This window comes from Kwoniella europaea, chromosome 1, assembly GCF_036810445.1.
Source record: "Kwoniella europaea PYCC6329 chromosome 1, complete sequence".
Lineage (NCBI taxonomy): Eukaryota > Fungi > Basidiomycota > Tremellomycetes > Tremellales > Cryptococcaceae > Kwoniella > Kwoniella europaea.
The window spans coordinates 6,037,944-6,061,035 of NC_089487.1; the positions used below are offsets into that span (position 1 = coordinate 6,037,944).

Sequence of the window (23,092 nt, forward strand, 5' to 3'; positions counted from 1 at the left end):
TAGGATGATGAGATAAGAACAGATGAGCTGATAAAGGTTGTTTGATCGTTCGAATCAATCGCTTTCTTGGCAGATGGTGAGGCGATGCCCAGCTCGAATCGGGGTGATCGAACCCATCCAAACTTAAGATTATCTATGATGATGCTACTCAAAGTCGATCTCGGCCATCTCCACAGATCTCATCCTCACCTCATACCTCGGGGAATTACAGTAACACTTGTATACCGATATAGCCACGTCATGCCCCGTTATCTGTACTCGGATTTCCTATTCCAGTGGTCAGAGCTGGTCGTCACGTCGATCAGTTTAACTTATACGTTAAAGTTCACTGGTTCACCTTGCAGGCAATCCATTCAGACACGACCATCTTCACATCAGCAGCATTTCTATCAACTTGGCTCATTGTTCTTCCAGATCTTTCCTTGATCCCTCTTCTCCTACCCTAAACTCCACCTGATAGACTCGCCTTCACTGTTGACCTCCTTTCTACCTTACTCCACATCCATATCCCCATCCATCATGGCAGAGAACTACCAAAAGAAGGAGCTCTTAGCTCTGATGAACACAGGCAATAATAAGCGTGAGTGTACTCACCGTCATCCCAGCTCATCTTCATCGTGCTCAGCTAGCAGTACCACCACAAGATCTGATCTTAGCTGACATTTGATTCCCTTGTAGTATGTGTTGACTGTAATGCCCCTTCACCTCAATGGGCCAGTGTCAGCTATGGCACATTCATCTGCTTGGAATGCTCGGGTATTCATAGAGGTGAGCTATGTCATGTATATCGGCAAAAGAAGAAAGGAGCTCATCATCTCATCGTGTTATGATAGGTTTCGGTGTACATATATCTTTCGTTAGAAGTATAACGATGGATAAATGGTCTGATGATCAATTAAAGAAGATGAAGGTGAGTTGAGTATCCTTCCAGCTGCGGTGATGTTTTCGTTTATCCAACAATCAGTCATGGCTGATATGCTGAGTGGTGTTAGCTCGGAGGGAACGAAGCTTTCAAATCTTTCATTGAGAATTACGGACCCGAAGGTGGATATACCAAAGGATTGGGTATGCAGGAGAAATACAATTCATGGGCTGCTAGTCAATATCGTGAAAAGGTGGGTCAAGCTTCTTACTCGAATCCTCTTTCAGACATCATATGATGGGATAGTGATCAAAAACTTACATACTTGTTCTTATCCAGCTCGCAGCAGCCTGTGCCGATCCACCTCAACCGTGGTCCCCTTCCTCTCCTCCACCCGCATCAGCCGCACCTTCTCGTCCCTCCTCTGCTCAAGCTACTCGTAAATCCCGTGCTGGCGGTGGCGGTGGTATAGGTTCATCCAATCTCAACCCCAATCCAACACTCGGATCAACTCAAAAAGCAGAGAACGAAGCTTATTTCGAGCGAATGGGAAATAGCAACGCATCTCGACCCGATCATCTACCTCCTTCACAAGGTGGTCGATATCAGGGTTTCGGTTCATCACCTGCTCCTGATGCTTCAGCTCAACATCCTTCATATGCCTTATCGAGTCATTCGGCACCTACATTTGACGAACTGCAACGGAACCCGTTAGGAGCGTTGTCAAAAGGATGGGGATTGTTCAGTAGTGCCGTATCGTCAGCTGCTCAGGAGATAAATCAGAGTGTAGTCAAACCATCTATGGCAAGAGCATCTGAATATACATCTGGTGAAAATTCAGAAGAATGGAAAAAATATTTATCCCAAGCCTCTGCTCAGGCAACTCAAGCTTCCCATTGGGCAACTGCCAGAGCAGGTGAGGGATGGGATCAATTGAATGATGTTGCCAGACAAAAAGGTGGTGTAGACCTCAATGAACAATTAGGTAAGTTAGGTTTAGGAGGTAGGACACCTGGTCAGAGGGGGTATGGACAACTGGAGAGATCCGGTGATGCCGAAGACGGATTTATAACGCCTCATGGAGGTGATGGAGCGGGAGATGATTTCTTTGATAGTTGGGATGATCATCCGACGACTTGTTCTGCGGCAACAAGTACGAATGCGGGAAAAGGTAAATCTACGGGTCAGAGTCAAAAGAAGAAAGATGGTTGGGAAGATGATGAATGGAAGGATTTTTAGAAAGGTGGATAGATCGATAGACTGATTATGGATATGAAAGTGATTGGTTACAGATCCTATGGGTGAAGCTAGCGAGAGGGTGTTGTTGTAAAGATGTCTTAGGTGTATTCAAGATGACATGGCTTACAATCTTACAATGCTATGTACGGATGATCAACATTAAGGACAGTATGTACATATATTTAGATCAATACAACTTATACCTATGCAATTACATCTATACGAGCAGGACAGTATACGTTAATCATTCGAACAACTTCTACTCTGATCCCTCGAGATGATCCACTCCATCCACTCGTTTCTGTTCTTGTTCTAGAATCACCAAATCAGGTATCAACGTCCCTACCAGCCCATCCAGAACCATTCCTACCAGGTGGGCATTACAACTCCTATCTTCAATCGGATCTAAGATCACCTTAGTCCCTCTAGACGTATCGAAGAAGATCTTTTGGATGTAAGACGGTATGAGCTGGTCGATCCTTCGTTCTGCCCTCAGACGGAGATCCAGAGCTTCCTGAGGAGTGGGATCGATAGGTGATGGACCGGGATAGCCATCGGGAAAGAGTAGTTTTTCAATTATGTCGATTAGTTTGAGGGAGGTATGAGGATTGAGGATATAGGTTTTCAGTAGGTGAGGGAGGAGTCTAGATGATGAATCGTTCATTCTCATTAGTATTTTAACTGACATGGCGAGTAATCTGATATTTCAACTCACCTATCCAAAATCCCTCCAAACAGCCCGACTACCAATTCCACCCCACCCCAAACCAATCTCTTCGACCACCTCTGCCTTTCCAATCCCTCATAACCATTTACACCTACTATCTCACGAATAAGTAATAAAGTCGGTTCATAACATCTTTGGTAACTTCCTTTTCCTTTAGGTGCAGCCGAGTATAGAGCGATGATGTTTATGGATATGTTCCATAGCTTGATACAGATATTGATCAATGTGTTGATATAATGTAAAATGATTTGATCAATTGATTTACCTTCTTTCTCTTTACATCCTTCTAGTTTCTGGTTTTCATTTGTTGTACCATCTTCACTCGTCGGTTCACCAAGTAATTTCAATACAATCTGGTACCAGAACCAACCTTCACATAACCTCTTAACTATACTACCCAATATTGATTTTGCAAGTATCTCTCGGATCATCAATCTCTCTACAACTGGTATTTGTTTTCCTTCGGGTGTAACGTACAGGTTGATAAGTGATGTTGAAAGTGATGATAAGTATATGGATGATATACCATATTCCTGAGTATCTTCTCGTTTAGAGATAGATAAGAGAGGTAATCGATTATGATACCCTTCTGCTATTCCACCCTTATCCTTGTCATATAATCCAATGGGAAGATACCTCTGAGCAGATTTAGCTTGATGATACGTTTTGATATGTAGGTTGAGTATTACAGGTAGATCCACCAAGAGTAATTCACATAATCTATCTTTTCCTTCGTCGGTATATAGGTCAGATAAGATGGGATGTAAGATTGGGTAAATGATTTGATGGTGGATCGAAGGAGGGAATGAACGGTCGGTGGAGAATCGGGTGTACCACTGGAGGACATAGCCTCTTAATGCTAAGGCCAGGAGATGGTATAGTCTATGATAAAATAGGATAGACGAGGTCAGCTAGATTGATGTGAATGAACTTGATGTAGAGTACACCGACCTCTCATTTATCAACTCCACTTCATCACCTTTACCTCTTACGATCTGCGGTATCTCAGATGTCGGATCATCGTGAGGGAATAACACTCGACGATAGAGTGGTAAGTGGACTGTTGAACGACTTCTAACTAGATTAGGAGGTATGACTGCTGGGGTGGAAGTTGAGGTGGTCGATGCAGATGCGGTGGATGTTCTTTTCTGTAGTCTGTCCGATGGCTGACTTTGTGAGCGGAGTGCTGGACGTGGATTAGACATCGATGGTGGTTACATCTTACTTGTATCAGATGAAAGAGTGAAAAAATAACAGATGTAAAGACAAGATCACATCATACATTCGACGGAAATTAACGCTTTGATCATTACCCCACTGTCGAGCTCATCACGCCAACGTCCTAGGGCGGTGATCCCCTCAAGTGGATCAGGTGTACTTGTATACAGCTGTCGATCTACATGGCTTTGATCACAACAAGCAAGCCACCGTTGGAATGTTGCAATTCCCTACGGTGCAAGATGCAATCATAGGGCTTGACGCAAATCTAACACGCGTTACAAGAACATTAGTTTCGTACGGTCGCGTGTTTCTACTTGGCTATTAATGGTTCACCCTATCAAGAAGGAACAGTCGTGCATTCGACATATCGAATCTCCTACTGCCTATGACGCAGGTATGATGTCTCGTCATGCAATAATAACCCTCTCAGTCCTAAGTAAGGGTCATGCGGGCTAGAGAAGTGTCACTGTGATGGTGATCGATGTGATTTTGTTTATGAGCATGAGCATCAGAATCAAGATAATCCCGATAACAGTGATAACCCACTGAATCACGTGATTTATCCCTTATATCGCCGAAACACCGACAGCTGATCTCACTGCCCTCTCTGTGATCTACGAGGGCTTGTTTATCCCCATCTCACCATGAAATACATATATAAACCCCTTCTTGTCCACCTGTCATTCCCACCTTCTCTTCATCCACTCAACACACACAAATACAACAAACGACTTCAAAGTCAATCACTTACAAACTCTTCCTCTTAACAACCCCCAAATACACACTCAATAACAATGTCCGGTCGAGGAAAAGGTGGTAAAGGTTTAGGTAAAGGTGGTGCCAAGAGACACAGAAAGGTTTTGAGAGATAACATCCAGTATGTATCTACTTCTCTTCTCTTACATATAAATTTAACAACCTTGCTGACTGCCTGTCTTTCCTTTTCGTCTTTTGCTATCACAGAGGTATCACCAAACCCGCTATCAGACGTCTCGCTCGAAGAGGTGGTGTCAAGCGAATCTCAGGATTGATCTACGAGGGTGAGCTCATTCCTCGTTCGAGTGGCGAGAGAAGCAGAAGCTAATCATTTGTTGTTCACACAGAGACCCGAGGTGTTCTTAAGATCTTCCTTGAAAACGTTATCCGAGACTCAGTCACTTACACTGAACACGCCAAGAGAAAGACTGTCACTTCCCTCGATGTCGTATACGCTCTCAAGAGACAGGGTAGAACCCTCTATGGTTTCGGTGCTTAATCAAACCAACTCTTTAATTAAGATTAGTTGTAGCCTTTTTTATATACTTTCGTTTTCGCTAGTTTTATTTCATATATCCCGCTGAATAAGCGATGCATTTTCATACAACACAAATCATATGTTGTGAGCTGGCTGCATGGATGTATGAAAGGCAAACAGGCAACGAGTCGCAGGGACAGTGGTAGATAGTCATCTGGCGAGGTGTACTTGAGAACTATTTTGACATGTCGTCGAAAGGTCCTTGAGTCCGACATGCATCACTCATACTGTCAGCAATAACAGTCACGCATGATGATAAATCATCTATGCTGTCTATGCACCTGGCTCTCACTCCTCGAGCGCGCATGCATTCATGCTATTATATAGCAGAACAATAAGCTTTTGCATAGTCGTTTCAAACAATAAGCTAGTCAGGTGAAACCGGCGGAAACAATTGTTCGAGTGACTAGCGATCGGTTAATCTCAACTTGTTCGATTCCATTCCCTTTCCTTCTCCTCTGACCTTGTGTCTTCTGATCCTCATTCTTGCTCTATTCCTCATTGATTCAACCTGTAAACAAAAGTCGACCTGTCATTTGATCGACTCAAATATATACATATGTCACCTCTCCTGAGATTAGGTAGAGGTATATCATCATCTTTACCTCGATCTATCTCTTCCACAACCACCACATCGACCAGACGATTAGTCAACGTTAATAGTTTAAGAAGATCATCATCCAATCTCCCTTCGTCAATATCAACTCAAGCACAGCTATACAAGAAGACTCTACCCTTACAGTCAAGCTTGAATAGAAGGAAATACGCTACTGTCGCACCTACCGAGTGAGTCTGTCATCCATTTTATTCTGTTTTACACTCAGTTGAATGACGTCCTTTCATTCGGATGATGATGGATGGAGTAGATGTACTGTCTTTTTCTCATCCCCATAAAACGGCTGTCACTTCCATAATCTTATACTCCTTAATCGAAAATTTGACATAATGATCTATATATTCTCGTTCATATTCATGGTACTAACCTTCCTTTTCTCCAAATACTACAACTCCCCTAGTCCCAAGACCAACCTCCCCCTTCAACCTATAATGTCCCAATCCCCTTTCCCCCCTTGTCCACCTATACCCAAAGCGACCGGTCCAGTCGACCTGATCCTCCCTCCAACTGAAGATCGTCCGCACAAGTATTTCACGCTGGATAATGGTCTAGAAGTGATAGTGGTATCGGACAAAAAGGCAGACAAGGCTGCGGCGTCGATGGATGTCGGTGTAGGGCATTTTAGTGATCCCGATGATTTACCTGGATGTGCACATTTCTGGTGAGTCATATTCCGCCAGAGAATTGGTATCAAGGATGCAAGGGCTTATTTAATGTTTCTCCTGCAATAGTGAACATCTCCTCTTCATGGGTACAAAAAGTGTAAGCTAAGTTTCATTTCGATAGGGAAGAGAAAGCTCACAAATCCTCTTTGTACAGTACCCATCTGAAAACGCATATCAGCAGTATCTCACTGCCCATAATGGTCACTCAAACGCATGGACAGCTATGACATCTACGAACTACTTCTTTGACGTCTCGCCTGATGCGCTGGAAGGTGCTTTGGATATGTTCTCTGGGTTTTTCATAGAACCCCTTTTCAATGAGGTGAGCTGATCGATCCACTGGTCTTGGCGGATATACAGCTGACTGAATGAATACGATCACATACAGGACTGTACCGAGAGGGAGATCAAGGCTGTTGATTCGGAACATAAAAAGAACATACAGAATGACATTTGGGTAAGTCAGCCTACCTCCAACAAGCCCTCTTTGGCCTTAGCAAAGCTGATTGGCATGTGACGTGATGTGGGAATTCAGAGATTCTTCCAACTTGAGAAATCCCTTTCCCGACCAGGTCATCCATATTCCAAATTCGGTACGGGGAACTACGAGACACTTTGGTCAAAACCCAAAGAATCAGGCAGAGATCCCCGAAGACAGTTGATAGAATGGTGGGAGAAGGAGTATTGTGCAAGAAGGATGAAATTGGCTGTGGTCGGTAAAGAACCTATAGAAGTCTTGGAGAAATGGGTGAAAGAGAAATTCCAGAATGTACCCATTAGGACAGAAGGGAAACCGCCCACCGGAAAGGACGGGGTGAGGTTGACTTTTGAGGAGAGTCCTTATGGGGAGGAACAGGTTGGAGTGAGTGACATTCCCTCCCATTATATGATAGGAAGAGGCCCACCATCCTCTATTTGATTCGCGTGTCCTTTTGCGGATGTATCGTACCTTCAAGTAAATGGATGCTAATGCTTAATGATCATCTAGCAATTCACATTCGCTAAACCTGTAAGAGATATGCGAGGGTTAGAGATCGTCTTCCCTTTCCCTGATATGGACCATCTCTACAGATCAAGGGTGAGTCAGCTGGCGTGAACTCCGCTTGATCTGTAGTCTAAGCTGACCTAAAACTAGCCAACCCATTTCCTCGCTCATTTTCTGGGACACGAAGGTAGAGGATCGATATTATCCTACTTGAAGAAGAAGGGGTGGGTCAATTCACTGAGCGCAGGGAATCACCATGATGCAGCTGGGTTCTCTTTGTTCAAGATCACTGTAGACCTCACACCGGAGGGTTTAGGTGAGTTACGTGGATAACAGATACTGAGCCGTCGCAACTAACAATCCAGATCTTGTCATATAGCACATCACAAAGACGTTGCTTTGGTAATATTCAAATACATTTCCCTCCTTCGATCCAAACCACCATCAGAGAAAGCATTCAACGAGATCAAAGCTATCGCCGATATATCATTCAAATTTGCTGAACGAGGTAAAACCTCATCTTACTGTGCCAGCTTATCTGGATTCATGCAATCTCCTGTTCCAAGAGAGAAAATCGTTTCGGCCAAATGGCTTGTAGAGGAATACAAGCAAGATGAGCTGGAAGCTGCTTTGCAACTTTTGGATCCTCGAAGATCGACGATCGGTATAACGTGCAAGGAATTACCAAAGGACGTTTTGGAGAATAATGGTGATTTCGATCAGAAGGAGGCTATATATGGAACGGAGTACAAGAGAGTCAGGTATGATGAGGAATTCCTAAAAGAGGTACGTGTGGTCGGATTGCATCAGCTTAACCGCTTGAATTCTGCTCAAAAGACGACAAGCTGATAGACAGAGTTGAATAGGCAATGTCAGGAAAGGTGTTAGGTGAATTACAATTGCCTGGTCCGAACCTTTTCATACCTGAAAAGTTGGATGTGGAAAAATACGATGTGGCCGAGGTCAGTTTATCTCAGCTTGTTCACGCCGCCAAGATGGTATCTGATCTCAATGTTTGTAGCCTGCCAACCGACCTGTACTTCTCAAAGATACACCTACATCTAGATTATGGTATAAGCGAGATGATCGATTCTGGCAACCTCGTGCTAACTTGGATATCTTGCTTCATTCGTGAGTTCAGATGCCCCTTAAACATATAAACCTTACTGATGTAATCATCTACTATACAGACCAATCCTCCAAACCACTCCTCGAAGCGCTGTCCTCTCCCGACTCTTCTGCGATCTCTTCTCTGACTCGATAACGGAAGACGTGTACGATGCAGATCTGGCGGAACTTTCTTTCAGTCTATGGAACGAACATCAGTGGATAGGTATTTCCGCTGGAGGGTTCTCGGACAAGCTGGCAGTGTTGACTGAAACGATGTTGAAGAAGTTCAAGGAGTTCAAGGTTGATGAAGGTAGATTCAGGGAGATCGTTGAGGCGGTGAGTATTAAGCTACTACTCCTTAGATGAATGCGCTAGCTGATACGGTGAAATTGGCAGACCCGTCTAGAGTGGAAGAACTTTGCTTTAGCGGACCCATATGGAATTGCCTTGTTTTGGGATGCGTATGTGACGAGGGAAACTGCTTGGACTCAGGAAGAGAGGCTGAAGGAGCTCGAACGTGAGTCTTCGCTCGATTAGCTGGTTGGAATAAATAAAAAGTCAGCTGATGATTGTTGAGCTCAGATGTCACCTCTGCCGACGTCGAAGCGTTCGGTAAAGAAGTATTATCTCGACTATTCATCGAAACGCTCGTTCACGGTAACACCTCGCCTGAAGGTGCAAAGGAGATCCAAAGTATGGTGGAGAGGGTGCTCTCACCTAGACCATTGAGCCCTTCTGAGATCAAAGCGCCTCGATCGTTGTTGACTCCGCCTTGTCAGTAAAAGCCATTACCTGTGCGGTGCAAATGGAGTTTAATCAGCTGATATCCTGTACTCGACACAGCATCTGAACACATCTGGTCCCTTGATCTACCCAACAAAGCAGAAGTGAACAGCGCAGTAGTCTATCACCTGCATGTAGGTGAACCTACCGACGTCAAATTACGAAACACTTTATCCCTCTTCAGTCAAATCGCTTCTGAACCAGCATTCGATTACTTGAGGACCAAACAGCAATTGGGTTATATCGTATTTTCTCACGCATCTGCATCAGCTGGATCAATGGGATATTCGATCATAGTTCAATCTGAAAAACCTACTGAACTAGTGGAAAACAAAATTGAATATTTCCTTGATAATTTCCTTAAAGAGTCGATTGATAAGATGACGGAAGAGGAATTTGAGAAACATAAATTGAGTTTGATACAGAAGAAGGAGGAGAAACCGAAGAATCTAAGTGAGGAATCGAAGAGGTTTTGGGGAAGGGTGAAAGATAGGTATTATGAGTTCAACAAGCGTGAGTACACTCTCCTCTTGCTATAGCAAAAGTGGTGTATCACCTGATTGACCTTACCTGGATTTTATAAATAGGTGAAAAAGATGTGGAAGCTTTGAAGACCATTACCAAATCCGACACCCTATCATTATACTCCAAACACATCTCTACGAATTCCACTGATCGAAGTAAATTATCGGTCCACTTGAAATCACAATATAAAGGAATCAAATTCGATGCCTCATCTGCAGGACCATTGATAGAGAATTTCATGAAAGCTGGAATTACCGTTGATCAATCTTCCATCGCTCAGTTGTTGGCTACCAACCCTACTTTGGAGGTCGTCAAGCAATTCGCTATTGGTGTGATTGATAATGCATCGAACGTAGATGATGAAGCTAAGAAAACTTTGAAGGGAGTTGTAGATAATCTAAAAGGATCTGAAGACAAACAAGTCGAGGGACAAGAAGAAGGTGTGAGAGAAAGTAACGTTTATATCAAAGATATACTAGAGTTCAAAGCTGGTTTGATACCTAGTAAAGCGGCGGTTCCTGTTGAACCTATCAAAGTGAATGCTGCGAAGTTGTAAGTTGTAGGAAGGAAAGAGATATATAGATCGTTACAAGAAAGTAAAATTGCAAGGGGCAAGAAGGTTAGATAAGTAGACGATAAACTCAGATGTAGCAATGCATATAACATACACATTTCACCTCGTGGCATTGAATTGGATGCACGATCGTGGTCCTACAAATTTCAATACCCTAACATCCGACAGCAGATGCACAATGAACCTACTCGGAACGAAGAAATAGAATGAATGGTCATTTATCTGTTTCGCATATCATATCATAGATGTATGAATATTTCATTATATAATTTGTTTGAGATCACACTGAGGTACATCTCCAACGTGTCCTCCCTTGTGTTTCACATACCGCACTGCAGTATTTACTCGACTTCGCTTCTGAATTTACATCACCATCGTCCTCTTTATAAGCTCTCCATTCTACATTTTTCCTCCGATTTCTTCCAAGCCATCATCAAAGGATGTGATATCTTTCCGTTTGTAGGGTTGGGAGGGAGGGCATAGGCATATTGAGATTCCGTTCGGATCACCTAAGATTATAACGTAGGTTCGAAAATCAAATTTAGCGTTCGTTGGTCTCATTTTCACTCTCGTCTCATGAGATTGATATGTAATGTAGATGTAAAAGTAAGGTGATAGGTACTTACCGATCCGATAGACATAAAGAACCCGAACGTAGCTGCTGAAGATAACATGTATTGAGACAAGGTGGCTACTAATCCTCTAGGACCTGGACCGGCTCTGCGGGTGAAATACGAGTTAAATCATCGTCAGTATGATCTTGTCCATCGATGGACATGGTACATGGGTCAATTTGAGGAAGAGAATGTTAAGAGGAAGGGATCGGGCTGTGGTGAAAAGATAGAATCCTAATTCGTGTATGTATACTTACCTCATGACGGAGAATGAACCGAATATGAAACCGATCGTCAGACCAACACAACCTATGAGACATCACAACATCACGATATGAGTACTTTATATCATCGATTGAAGAGATGAATGGAACAGAATTCCGAGATTGGATCACTCACTTCCCATTAAAGCTCCCATCTTCACTATAAATATACAACAAAGAGAAAGAGAGTGTTAGCTTCATTCACACTTGAATCTGCGAGAATCCGCAACCTTCTTTCCTCTTTCCGTCGACAATCCCTTTTTTATGTATCTTTTCACGCCAGCAAGAGCTACATCCAAGCACTCTTCCCCTGATTATGAATCTGTTTGACTGCTCCGAAGGCCCGACTTACTCTTGTCGAAGGTTGATCCCCCAGCGGTAGTTTGAGGTGGAGGAGGCATCTTGGCTCTCTTTTATACCTTTGATTCTACTTTGGTAAGTTGGAGTAATTTCTTTGGTTCTGACGATAAAGGGAGGCGAATCCAGTTGATGGTCTCTTATTGACACCTAAACGTAGTCGACTTTGACAATATTCTAAAAGCGTTAGTTTATAGGTGAGGAATATAGTTCCAGATGGCAAAAGAGTAACTCTCACTTTACCGACTTTTCGAAGGAGCATCCCAGAATCGGCGATCGTGGGAAAGTGGAGGAAGATCACTCAACCACTCATAATGATCATACCCTCACTGCAATGATTGATTGACGAAATATATCAGGCCACTGTAGATGAATGCATGATATGCATGTAACGGGAACGCAGTGATATGCAGCACTCGCCCAGACCCAATGTCCCAAACTAATACTAATCTATATCCCCACTCTCGACCGACATCCAGTGTGGACAGTACTACGTTAATCAGGCATCTCCCTCAGTACCAATCTCTCAAAAGCCTTTTCCCTCCATCCATCATCACCCAACCACTCAAACAAAGTATGTTCGTTCAGTCCAAACACCGATAATCTCCCATCAATCAGATCGTCAAATGTTTCTCCTCGAAGTTTCGCTCTTTCCCGCTCACGCGCTTGGATAGCTAGAGTCGCGGGGTTACGACCTTCGAGGACGGATAGGATCTCGTCGTGGTCTGGGTAATATAATCTGATAGGTGGACCCGATATCAGCATAGCTTTCCTCATCATGAATCAAGCGTGGATGTTTAGAGTGAAGCCGTATGTCGTATTAGGAGGCAAGTGACGTATCGTGAGATGAACTTATGCGGACAGATTCTCACCTAGGCTCAAGAAATCCAAATATCGCCAAAGCAGTCCTAAATATAAACCCATCCCCATCTAACATAATCTGATCCCACAACCTACAAGCACACTCGAAATCCACCTGCTCCACCAGCATACCCCTAAACCAACTTTCAGGGACTCTCAAACCCAGATGCTTGAGATTTGCATATATCTTGGGATAAGCATCTGCTTGGAGGTTTTCGAGAACTCGGTAATAGGCGTCAATCTCATCGTCGGTCTGGGTATAGAATGACCTGAGGCACGGTCGACAGAGGAGATTGATCAGGGATATGAAAGCTTCGGCAGGTGGGGAGACGAGGAGGAACATTGCTGAGAGATGTGAGATGTATGGTGCCTATATCGACAATGGTATTAGCACGGTGATGACGAGAGACATCCATATTAATGAGGAATATCAATAATCAGACTTAAGCGAATATATCTGTTGGGGCATGATGGATATAGAAGGAGGTCGGACAACTTGATAAGACCAGCCGGCGAGAAGACCTCACTCACATATCCCAAACCGTCGTCCGAACGATAAACCACCCAAGCGCACATTATTTCCTTGAGGTCATCTCTAAGCGGACTACCACGATGATATAACCTCAAAGTAGGTAGAGTGTTATCCATATCTTTTTCCATCTGGTCTAATACATCTTGTGGGAATCTACCTGATTTCTGGGCCTTTTCCGATCGAGTGACGTATGTGCGGTAAGCATCTGAGGGGAGATAAGATGAGCATTGAAATATATATTCCGAGATGATGACGGAGAAACATAGTCCATCCGAAAGTGTATTGAGACAAAATCTCTAATGCATACTGCTTACTCACCTTTCGACACTGCCAGAGGATTCCCGATAGCTTTAGTCCAAGCCAACCCTCTCAAATGCGTAGGAACACCCTCGAACCACATATTCCTCAACCCTGGATCATTCTGTACTTTCTGTACACTAAATTCTCTATCATGTAACAAAGCTTCCCATTTAGGTATAACAATCGATAATTTCTTTTCCCTCTCCAATTTCCTTTGTTCCTTCAATTTTCTAACTTGCTTTTCATGTTCTCTCGACTGTGTCATGATTTCCTCCCATTGGTGTAGATGAACTTCATCCTCATGTTTATCTTTTGGAGGAAGATATGCAGGTCGAGTATGGGATCTGACTTTTTCAAATGTCGATATCGTCTCTTTCACTCCTATACCATGTTCGTGGCTTTCCACACCCGACCCACCTTGCCCAGAAGTATGGTTCTGCTGCTGTGGCTGTGAGGTTGATATTCTCCTCTGGTCCTCTGAGTATGGTTCGGACGGTATGGGGAAAGGGAATGGATGTGCGGGAGGAGCATGTAATCTAGGTGTAGAGGCACTGGATTCTCCATTCGGAGGTGGTGATGTGGCTTCGATACCATTTCCATTTCCATTTCCATTGACTGAGGGAGTGTTAGCATGAGTAGAGTGTATTGAGCTAGTTGCGGAGGTGCGGCGGATCTGTTCGGTCTGCGATCTGGTATGATCTGGAGTTTCGCCTATAGCGTACCGCTGCCCTTCTTTGGTCATTCCGAATCCTCCCCATGATTGTCTTCCTTTCCTCTCTGGACTGACGTACGTTGGAGAGATTGGTGGTGGTGCAGTAGGCGTAAGAGGCGGCGTAGAAGTTAGAGGGATAGATTCGAAAGGTGCTGAATCATCAACTTCAACTTCATCCTGCTGTTCCGAAGAAAGTATAACTGAAGTGACGTTCGGTAAAGGGGGTTTCAAGGCGAATGGCTGAGGAGGCGGACTAGGTGATCTACTGGAGATTGACCTCAGAGAGAAAGACCGACGTGATGGAGGAGCAGACAGGGGAGGTGACAGAGATGTAGGTGATGGCAGGGGTACCTTCGTCGGTGATACTTCTAGATGACCATTGGGTGTGAATGATCTCTGCCGTGCGCGTGTTGAAGATGGTGAAGGCGAAGGAGACCGTGTAAGTACATGATCCAGTCGTGAGCTTGACCGACGCGCGGAAGGTGACACAGAGAAGTAGTCGTTGGAAGGTGATGAGGTCCTTGTTGGTGATGTGAGCGATACGCCTATATCCCCTTCGACTTCTAGGTCGATGTCGTCTTCTCGACTTAGCTCTAATGGTGCCGGAGGAGTGCGTCGCCCGTTGGATAATCGAGGAGAGCGACTTGGTCCAGCATCACTGGAAGAGGAACCTAAAGAAGCATTGGAAAGTGAAGCTTCTAGCGAAATATCACCGTTGGGAGAAGGGGAAGGAGGGAGTTGGTGATGTGAGGGAGATGGAGGCTGCCTGGATGTATCTTCGGTTTCCTAATGATCAAATGGTTCTGATGAGCTCTTGGGGTGAAACGTATGATAGCTGAGCTTACCTGCGTCATCGGAGAAGCATCGAGGTTGTTTCCCAAGACGCTAGTGGAGTACTTGGACACTTGACCTTTTTGAAGTGTTGAATGAAAGAGGACGAGTAAGAAGTGGTCAATGCATTCATCTGAATCACTCGTAGGACAAGTACAGCCGGGGTTGACCTTGGATGCGGTGATATCCGCTCTTCCTGTTGCTACATTTAACTTACTGACCGCAACCGTACTGATACTTTCATTACGTAATTACAGCTGAACCTTGAAGTGGCTGGCAGTTGACAGATGATCGGACTGAGAAAATGAGACAGTACTGGTGAGAACATTACAGCAAGTTGAACGATGTGACCCAGCCATTACGCGTTTCATGATTCCTCTTCTTCTTATTCTTCCTTTTGTCCATCCTCTCATTTCAACCCCATCATCCATCTCAGCTTGTTGTGTCCATCGACCATCGACCATTGATCCTGTACTGTGAGCTTCTAGATGGAGCTTACCTCTTTCTCATAGGTACATAGCATAGGGAAGTCAACAGAAAGATCTTCATTCCGATCATTCAACCTTTCCTCGATCATCGATAGCCGTCAATCGACAATGCAATCTCCCTTGAAGGGCTCACAACTTCAATCCGGCTGGACCGATTCATACAAATATCAAAATCAAGATGGACCCAAGACGGTGGAGAGGAAAAGAAGAGGTAGAGGTGTTGACATAATATCTTCATCGTACGTAGTGTGCACAACCTCTCTTTCACATCTTCCCTTTTCTGGGTTTTGCACAAGGAGACAAGCTGACGAGATGACATATGATAGACTACCGACTCCTCCATCTCAATCATCAAGTCATCTCCCCACTCCAGAGACAGTCCGAAGATCGGCTCGACCTCGTAAACCCCTTCCTCCTTCCACCACTCAACTTCCCACTCCTCAGACTCAACGTACCAAACGACGTCTTTCACCTTCCGTCATCCTCGAAGAAGAGCATGAAGAAGACGAGGGTGTCATACCATCTCCATCGGGACATACCACTTTCTTCCTTTCCAACCAGACCAACGCTTCGTCATCCTGCAGTCGACCAGAGAAGATCCGTCGTAGACCTGGGTTGACGTTCGCTCAGCAGATGGGATTGCTCAATACGGGTAAAGGCGTAGGGATGGGAGGAGGACATAAATCAGGAATACATGTACATGGGAAAGTAGATCAGATAGGTGGTGTGGAGAAGGAAAAAGAAAAAGGAAGTTTTGTCAATCAAGAAGAAAATCCATTCTTAGTCTCTGGATCTGGATTAGGGTTGGGTGCACCTATACCTATACCTTCTCCTGGACAGATAACGATCCATCGACCATACGGTCCAGGTGGTGATGAAGAGGGATTCAATTCCGATACAGAAGGTCAACCGTCCTTGGCTTCTCGCAGATCCCCAAGATTAGCCTCACCCATACCTTCAAGTAAGACTCATCCAACACTGGCTCAAAGTATCTCACCGACCGGTCTCCTATCACCTCCACCAACCAGACATGCGCCTCGAATCGCTTCATCATCATCATCAAAAGCAAAAGGTATCACTCGTCAGGAGAACGTCCGACGTAAAAAGGAGATGGAAATGTTAGATTACGAATCGAATCCATTCCTTATAAAACCTGGTGAACCATCTACACGAATACCCAAAACGAAAGGACCGATAGTAGATGAGGATTTACCTACTGTCACATATGTGTTTAGAGGATCAAAGAAAGTGTTCGCCAATCCCTTGTATCCAAGTAATACGGTTTTCCCCAGATCAGAGTTGGATCCTGAAGATGAAGAATTCGAACCAAATCCTTTACCTAAACCCAAGCTTTTATGGCCTACTGGACCATCCTCACTCCCTTCTTCGTCGAAGATGAGAAATCAGAGAGATAGAGAGAGGACACCGTCAAGATCACCTCCTAGTTCACCTGTATCGACACCTACGAGAAGTACGAGGTTTGGGAATTCCAATCTTAGCTTGTCGGTTGGACCGAAAGGTAAAGTTCAAGATGAAAGGGAAGGGATATATAGTGATGATGAAGGTGACATGATGATGAGGGATATTCGCACTGAAGAACATGCGGATGCGGATAATCATGGTCAGGCAGAGTTGCAAGACGAATTACCTAGTAGGAGAGGATTACTATTTGGTGGTGGGATTGGAGGTTCGACCAATAAGGGAGTGAAGAGGAGGGATGTAGATGAGGGTGATCTTGGTGGAAGAGGCAAGAAAGCTAGAGGTATATTGAGATTGTAGATTGTGAAAGATCGCTCTCGACTCGAGATAGAAGGAAGAAGTTATATCTCATCATGTTCATATATACAAAATACAATCCATCTTGTTCATACGTTGTTACATACATTATATCAGAACGACCACCCAGTATTTTGCTACTATTTTTATTTTTGAAATCATTTTGTAGCTTGATACACTTATATAGGAATGGTATCTTATTTTATCGTATCTTATATGAAACATGAATTGTGAGATAGAAAGCATACCACCAAGGTTGCATGCTCACGGTTTGGCCCAATACCATAGTTTGATACTCATGATAACGTAGGGGAAGCGCAGAACAACAGAATCGATGGCGTTATCGATAACGGATTTGCGGATCTGACCGAATTTTAATGGAATACTCGAATACAACAACAACATATCTCTGACTGACTCTCGATTTCTCATGCAGTACGGTCAACTTATCATATTATACATCTAGCGTAGCTCAGGAATACTCTGACCACCTGGACATAATGCCATTGACTATATCGGGACAGTAAGTGACGTCTTCCCACTAATTGCGCTTCACTAAAGCTACTAACTATCTTCGTATCAAACAGATATCCACCTTCCGACTCTTACCTCAAATCGAAAGATGGTAAAACCCCAATATATCTTATATTCTATTCGGACGTAGAAGGAGGCAGGATGTGGTGTCCTGTGGGTCTTTCTTTCTCATCTGGGTCATTCTTGATATGTGCTGTAAGCTAAAGTACAACTTTGCGTGATTAGCATTGTAGGGATGTAGAGGGAATTGTGAAAAGTGCTTTCACAGGAAACTCAAAACCTAGTACGTAGCTCATACTTTATATTATGATAGATAGACAGGACGATGGAGGAATATCGTTGATGATGATGATGATTGATATCCTTTGAGTAGATGGTGTTATAACTTATATTGGACCTTATTCTGGGTAAGTCCATCTATCGTCCAGGTATTGAAAAAAAAAAAAAAAACAGTACTTAAAACTTGAATCATCCCTCGGCTAGGTGGAAGAACGTCCCTACCCACCCTGCAAGGATAAAATACGGTGTGAGATCCGTACCTACCATCATCAAGCTGGATGATAATGTGAGTCTGGCTCTTCTCTCACTCCCTATCACAAAGTTCCGTTCCTAACGATCTTGTGCGATATTTCTAGGGTAAAGAATTAGATAGAGTCGAGAAACCTGGAATTTTAGATTCAACTCGATTCGACGATTTCTTGGGTTTATGAATTGATTCATTTTTTAGACATTAATATGTTACCACATCAACTGACATAGAATTCAATGGGATAAGCAATAATGCATGATAGGTATAAGTTATGTATTTAAATAGCATTGAATATATCAAAAGTCCATCCTATCCTGTTACAGACCAAATCAAAAAAGCTTTAATTTGAGAATCTAATCTATACAACATCGTAATCATGTCAAACAGTCATCATCATACCATCATCGTGTTTTCGTATCATGGACTTTCGTTTATATCAGTTCAGGATCGTATAATATTCGTCACTTCATAATAATCGTAAATCCCTTCCCATATCCCAATGATCCTCTCTCACGTTCCCTTCCGATCAGATTCACCTCTTTCAACTCTCATCTCCATATGCCCAAAAGCAGGCGCTGGTGCAAGCTGATATCCCGTTAACGGGAACCCACCAAAAGTCGGACTAATCACACTGGTTCTTCCATCATTGCTTCCAGCCATGTTCACTAACCTCCATCCACTCAATGTTCTCCCATGCCCATGGTTATGTGCAGTGGGTTTGGGAGGAGCAGACGAAGGATGAGCATAAGGTTTGAACGCCATGGTGTTTATCCTTGATCTAGGAGTGTATGGAGAGAAACCAGGACCAGTACCGAGGCAGATTGGCGAAGTATTTGGACGAGCAGAGGGAGTTGATGAGTTACTTCCCCGTTCGTTCGCAGGTGGAGAAGATAAGTCCAAAGCTCGAGGTAATGGTCTTGTCGTACCTGGCGGAGGGAGTGATGAGTCTCTTGAAGGTGTTTTGGCCGTGTCAAACGGCTCAGGTAACACACTCGTATCGCTTTCCCTTCTACCTCTCTCGACCAACATCAAAGGGGTCTTCACCAATTTACCTGCATCTCCACCAATCTTGGCTGATATGGTTTGATCGACGACCTCACTATGCCTTCGGGGCGTGGCACCTGGTCTTGGAGGATGAGAGGTGATTTGAGCTGAAGGTAGCAGAGGTGGTATAGGACTCTGGAGTGGTTTCGAGATCGAGGTCGTGGTTGTCAACTCTGTCTCCATAGCTGCTATAGCATCTCGATATCCTTTCTGCTTGATCCGTCGACTGTGGTGTGTCGATGTTTCTGTAAGGAGATTACCAACATCAGCGAGATATGACTTGACCATAGACAGTCACGCCATGGTAGAAGATAGTCATGCCAGAGACGCATCGGATACTCACCCCTCAGACCCAGCTCAACAGCCTTGATCAACACCTGATGCCTATTCCTCGTCCCTCCAAAATTATCTACCACCCACGACCAATCGGTATGATCGATTGGAGCATTATCCTCCACATCCTGCGAGAATGCCACCAATGTTCTCAGTCTTTCCACCTCAGAAGGCTTCCATGGTCCATGTATCACCCTATTAGTGGGATTGGGTAACGGAGGCAGATCCAATAACATCCTTGTTAGAGGCGTTTGAGCAGGTAGGGAGTGCGCAGCTGGTGTGTATGCATAGGAAGGTAGAGATGGTGTTGAGCCGGGACATAGAGGAGAGGTGTTGGCTGTAGGTAGCACGCTTGAAGGTCCTGCACCGAGTGATTCAGGGGTGAAAGGATCATGTAAACGTCTACTCCGAGGTCCAGGACATGGAGGGGAGGATCTTGGTGTGGAAACTTTGTCGGTCCTGGCCGGAGTGACCTGAGACAAAGGATGCTGACTGGTTCCAACGGGTGGAACAGGTTGAGGTATGTTTGGTAAAGCAGCGGGTGTCACACCTTCTGACCTGGGGGTGGAAGCTGTCAAATCTATAGGTTCACTGATCGAACCTCTCTGTGCAGATAGATAGGCGATTGGAGGAACGAGTACAGTCGGTGGCGGTATTTCGTCTTCAATCTCTTCGCCACTCATGTTGATATCCTCTTCATCAGCTGGATAACCACGAATATCCGATGCTTTGACAGTCTGCAAACCACCATCAATCATAGGTTCTTGCAGTATACATTAATCCAAATCGACTCACCAATCTGCCACATAACGATTTGATATCTTCCAATACGTCCGAGATGGTATCATCCTCAACCAAAACACCCGTACGTGACATGCAAAGTTTGATGATATCACTCGGAGTATTTTCCTAAGGGCGGCAATTGTTCGATCGTCAGTCAGGGCCCAATCATCATTCTATTTGTACTATACATGGATGAATGTACGAAGGGACTTACGAAAACATCTGCTAAATCCGTATAAAACTTTGCCGCTACATTCAATACTTCTTTTTGGAATCGAATCACATCTTTATCAGTCGACAAAGCTTTCATCCTCATTCTTTTCAGGTGCGGGTACGTGTGATTAGTCGTCGAAGAGGAAGAAGAAGAGGGACAGGAAGAATCGACGATGGAAGGGGTACATTTATTCGAAAGGTTTAAGAGTGATTTGTTCTTATTGTTCTCTTCATTAGGCGTAGGTGAAAGCTGACCGACAGTAGTGGATGAACTATCTGTTTGAAGGGGTACAGATACAGACAAAGTCGTGGCTTGATTTTTGATGGAGAAGTGAGAAGGTTCTTGGAATACACACAAACATGAGGTTTGGTCGAGGTGGGGAAAAGTACAGTCAATCAAAAATCAGCTCAAGTGCAGTACGCGTATGGTACAAGCGGTACAGCATGAGAAGAGATGTACTTACGTATATTGGTATGCTGACCACTACTATCACCCGATTGAACTGATGAAGGGTGATTTGTAGCGATTGACGTATTTCCATTGGAAAGTGACAGCTCCATTATTGAGTTTGAGCTATTCAAACCAATTTCATGAATATCTTGCGCCCCTTCATTATCCGTAAATACAGGTCGAGTGGCAACATCTTCTAAATGATCATTCTGTGAACCATTTTCAGCATATTGGGCGGTGGTGATGCTTGATATGCCAAAGTTGAAGTGGGTGAAATCGAACTCATCTAAACTGGGGAACTGAGCATCCAGAGTAGACGCTGTGTCAGGTAAATTAAGGAATTCAGCACCAGGGTAGTCACCCATGACCATCGTGGCTGCCGTAGCTGGGTGGCTTGATGTACCATCGATGCCGTTAACTGGATTTTGAGTTTCGGAGGGTAATTCGAACATCGATAATAACTCTGATATCGTTGTGTCTTCGTTGAAACTGTATTGAGGCGGTGATGTAGGTGGTACTGGTAACGGTTCGGATGATGAAGGGGGTTGACGGGATATTGTATATTCTTGTTCCTCCGTTGCATTCTCCGCCAGCATACCATCTTCACCTTCGTTGATTGGCAGAGGTCTACCATGTTCCTTGTAGAATTCATCCCAGATATGTGAGCTAGGTGCGACACTAGTGTTGACCTTGATCCTGAGATTATCTTGTCTTTGAATGTTCAAAGACGGAACGACAGTGGTTGTTGAAGCTATTGAAGGAGCATATGAGGTGGTCGCAGTGGAAGCTATTGATGGTGGACCAGTACGGCGATAGGCGAGTAGGTTGGAGTTAAGGGAATAAGGATGGTATCGTGTTTGTTGTTGCGGGTGATTACGAGTTGAGATTGATGATGATGGAGTAGCCGTGGATGTTGACATATTGAACAACAGGTAGATCCTTCCAAGGTTCGAACGTCAAGACCGGAACGGTACGTAGTGAGGTGGGTTTGATGGGTTTGATGGGTTTGGGTCGGCTGTGTCGTGATCAGGTGAATCAGAGAGGCAGGTTGAGAGGTTTGATACGGTATGGTATGGTATCGGTATGGTTTGATTTGGTATGGCGTGGTGGTGTACCGCCAAATTTAGGAGGTAGATAGAGGATAAAGTGATTATCTTGATCAAAATATCGTTTGTGTACTGTTCAAGATATCAAAGACAACAAGCAAGTTGCTGTTATTGATATTTCAAGAGTAATGTCCGAGTTTGTGGTAAAGAGGTAGTACGAATATCTATGCATTAGTCGATATGGTGATTGGTGATCCTAAGAACGAAGTTCAGAAGATATCTTTTCCTTTTCCTTCTACTTCAGATAGTATGTAATCCCTTTTTCACTTTTTCACCCTTCATTGGTTGATCTTGGACATCCCCACTCCGGTCTGAAGCGAAGATGATGTTTTTGCTATACCAAATGATCGGAAGGGCGACTGAACTGTACGGGACTAGTACACTATCGTAAACGTCTCAAGTGCTACTGCCGATCCGGACGGAGGAAAGACAGACAACTTTATCCATCTGAACAAAAGTCTTATTGTTCTCCGCGAGATGGGTATGTACCCCCTATCTACAGTAGATCCCTTCGCTTCACTTCGGTCTGTAAGCTATGTCATGAGGTTGAGGATGAGGGTGTACCCGGTCGCGAATCCACTCGACTTGAGCCTATTTTGAAATAAATTTATTGATAGATTGATACAGTAGATCGAATCAAGATCAGAAAACGTGTAGATACAATCCTAGTCTAACAAGAGGTGTTTTATGATGGGACCTGGTTATCACAAAGAGCGAGAAGCAGATCAGATCAAGTTCAAGTTGAAGAGGATATTCGGTGATGA

The 23,092-nt window shown here is 44.1% G+C and overlaps 9 protein-coding genes across 9 annotated transcripts; 5 read left to right on the plus strand and 4 right to left on the minus strand.

The window, feature by feature from the left end:
* Nucleotides 1–519: 519 nt before the first annotated feature.
* Nucleotides 520–2,101, plus strand: V865_002301 (uncharacterized protein; the record flags this gene model as incomplete). Its single annotated transcript, XM_066226103.1, has 5 exons — nt 520–580; nt 679–768; nt 834–910; nt 993–1,115; nt 1,202–2,101. The coding sequence occupies 5 exons, from the start codon at nt 520–522 to the stop codon at nt 2,099–2,101; spliced, it is 1,251 nt and encodes a 416-aa protein (XP_066082200.1).
* A 259-nt stretch (nt 2,102–2,360) lies between these two features.
* V865_002302 (uncharacterized protein) lies at nt 2,361–4,033 on the minus strand (the record flags this gene model as incomplete). Its single annotated transcript, XM_066226104.1, has 3 exons — nt 2,361–2,745; nt 2,817–3,710; nt 3,780–4,033. 3 exons carry the CDS (start codon nt 4,031–4,033, stop codon nt 2,361–2,363), a joined length of 1,533 nt encoding a protein of 510 aa, XP_066082201.1.
* An 810-nt stretch (nt 4,034–4,843) lies between these two features.
* Nucleotides 4,844–5,304, plus strand: V865_002303 (histone H4; the record flags this gene model as incomplete). Its single annotated transcript, XM_066226105.1, has 3 exons — nt 4,844–4,926; nt 5,013–5,089; nt 5,153–5,304. 3 exons carry the CDS (start codon nt 4,844–4,846, stop codon nt 5,302–5,304), a joined length of 312 nt encoding a protein of 103 aa, XP_066082202.1.
* Nucleotides 5,305–5,902: 598 nt separating this feature from the next.
* On the plus strand, nt 5,903–10,583 carry V865_002304 (uncharacterized protein; the record flags this gene model as incomplete). The annotated part of the gene is made up of 16 exons (XM_066226106.1): nt 5,903–6,129; nt 6,360–6,620; nt 6,691–6,721; nt 6,779–6,946; nt 7,013–7,081; nt 7,160–7,486; nt 7,613–7,702; nt 7,760–7,925; nt 7,989–8,395; nt 8,476–8,571; nt 8,631–8,740; nt 8,800–9,055; nt 9,116–9,236; nt 9,302–9,493; nt 9,563–10,015; nt 10,090–10,583. 16 exons carry the CDS (start codon nt 5,903–5,905, stop codon nt 10,581–10,583), a joined length of 3,468 nt encoding a protein of 1,155 aa, XP_066082203.1.
* A 401-nt stretch (nt 10,584–10,984) lies between these two features.
* Nucleotides 10,985–11,879, minus strand: V865_002305 (protein mgr2; the record flags this gene model as incomplete). The annotated part of the gene is made up of 5 exons (XM_066226107.1): nt 10,985–11,110; nt 11,228–11,321; nt 11,473–11,524; nt 11,615–11,638; nt 11,831–11,879. 5 exons carry the CDS (start codon nt 11,877–11,879, stop codon nt 10,985–10,987), a joined length of 345 nt encoding a protein of 114 aa, XP_066082204.1.
* A 451-nt stretch (nt 11,880–12,330) lies between these two features.
* On the minus strand, nt 12,331–15,094 carry V865_002306 (uncharacterized protein; the record flags this gene model as incomplete). Its single annotated transcript, XM_066226108.1, has 5 exons — nt 12,331–12,574; nt 12,708–13,066; nt 13,228–13,433; nt 13,547–15,026; nt 15,086–15,094. 5 exons carry the CDS (start codon nt 15,092–15,094, stop codon nt 12,331–12,333), a joined length of 2,298 nt encoding a protein of 765 aa, XP_066082205.1.
* A 573-nt stretch (nt 15,095–15,667) lies between these two features.
* On the plus strand, nt 15,668–17,338 carry V865_002307 (uncharacterized protein; the record flags this gene model as incomplete). The annotated part of the gene is made up of 2 exons (XM_066226109.1): nt 15,668–15,798; nt 15,886–17,338. 2 exons carry the CDS (start codon nt 15,668–15,670, stop codon nt 17,336–17,338), a joined length of 1,584 nt encoding a protein of 527 aa, XP_066082206.1.
* A 497-nt stretch (nt 17,339–17,835) lies between these two features.
* Nucleotides 17,836–18,579, plus strand: V865_002308 (uncharacterized protein; the record flags this gene model as incomplete). The annotated part of the gene is made up of 6 exons (XM_066226110.1): nt 17,836–17,858; nt 17,923–18,022; nt 18,095–18,152; nt 18,243–18,276; nt 18,353–18,434; nt 18,505–18,579. 6 exons carry the CDS (start codon nt 17,836–17,838, stop codon nt 18,577–18,579), a joined length of 372 nt encoding a protein of 123 aa, XP_066082207.1.
* Nucleotides 18,580–18,908: 329 nt separating this feature from the next.
* Nucleotides 18,909–22,142, minus strand: V865_002309 (uncharacterized protein; the record flags this gene model as incomplete). Its single annotated transcript, XM_066226111.1, has 5 exons — nt 18,909–19,687; nt 19,786–20,512; nt 20,571–20,684; nt 20,773–21,113; nt 21,236–22,142. The coding sequence occupies 5 exons, from the start codon at nt 22,140–22,142 to the stop codon at nt 18,909–18,911; spliced, it is 2,868 nt and encodes a 955-aa protein (XP_066082208.1).
* Nucleotides 22,143–23,092: the final 950 nt, after the last annotated feature.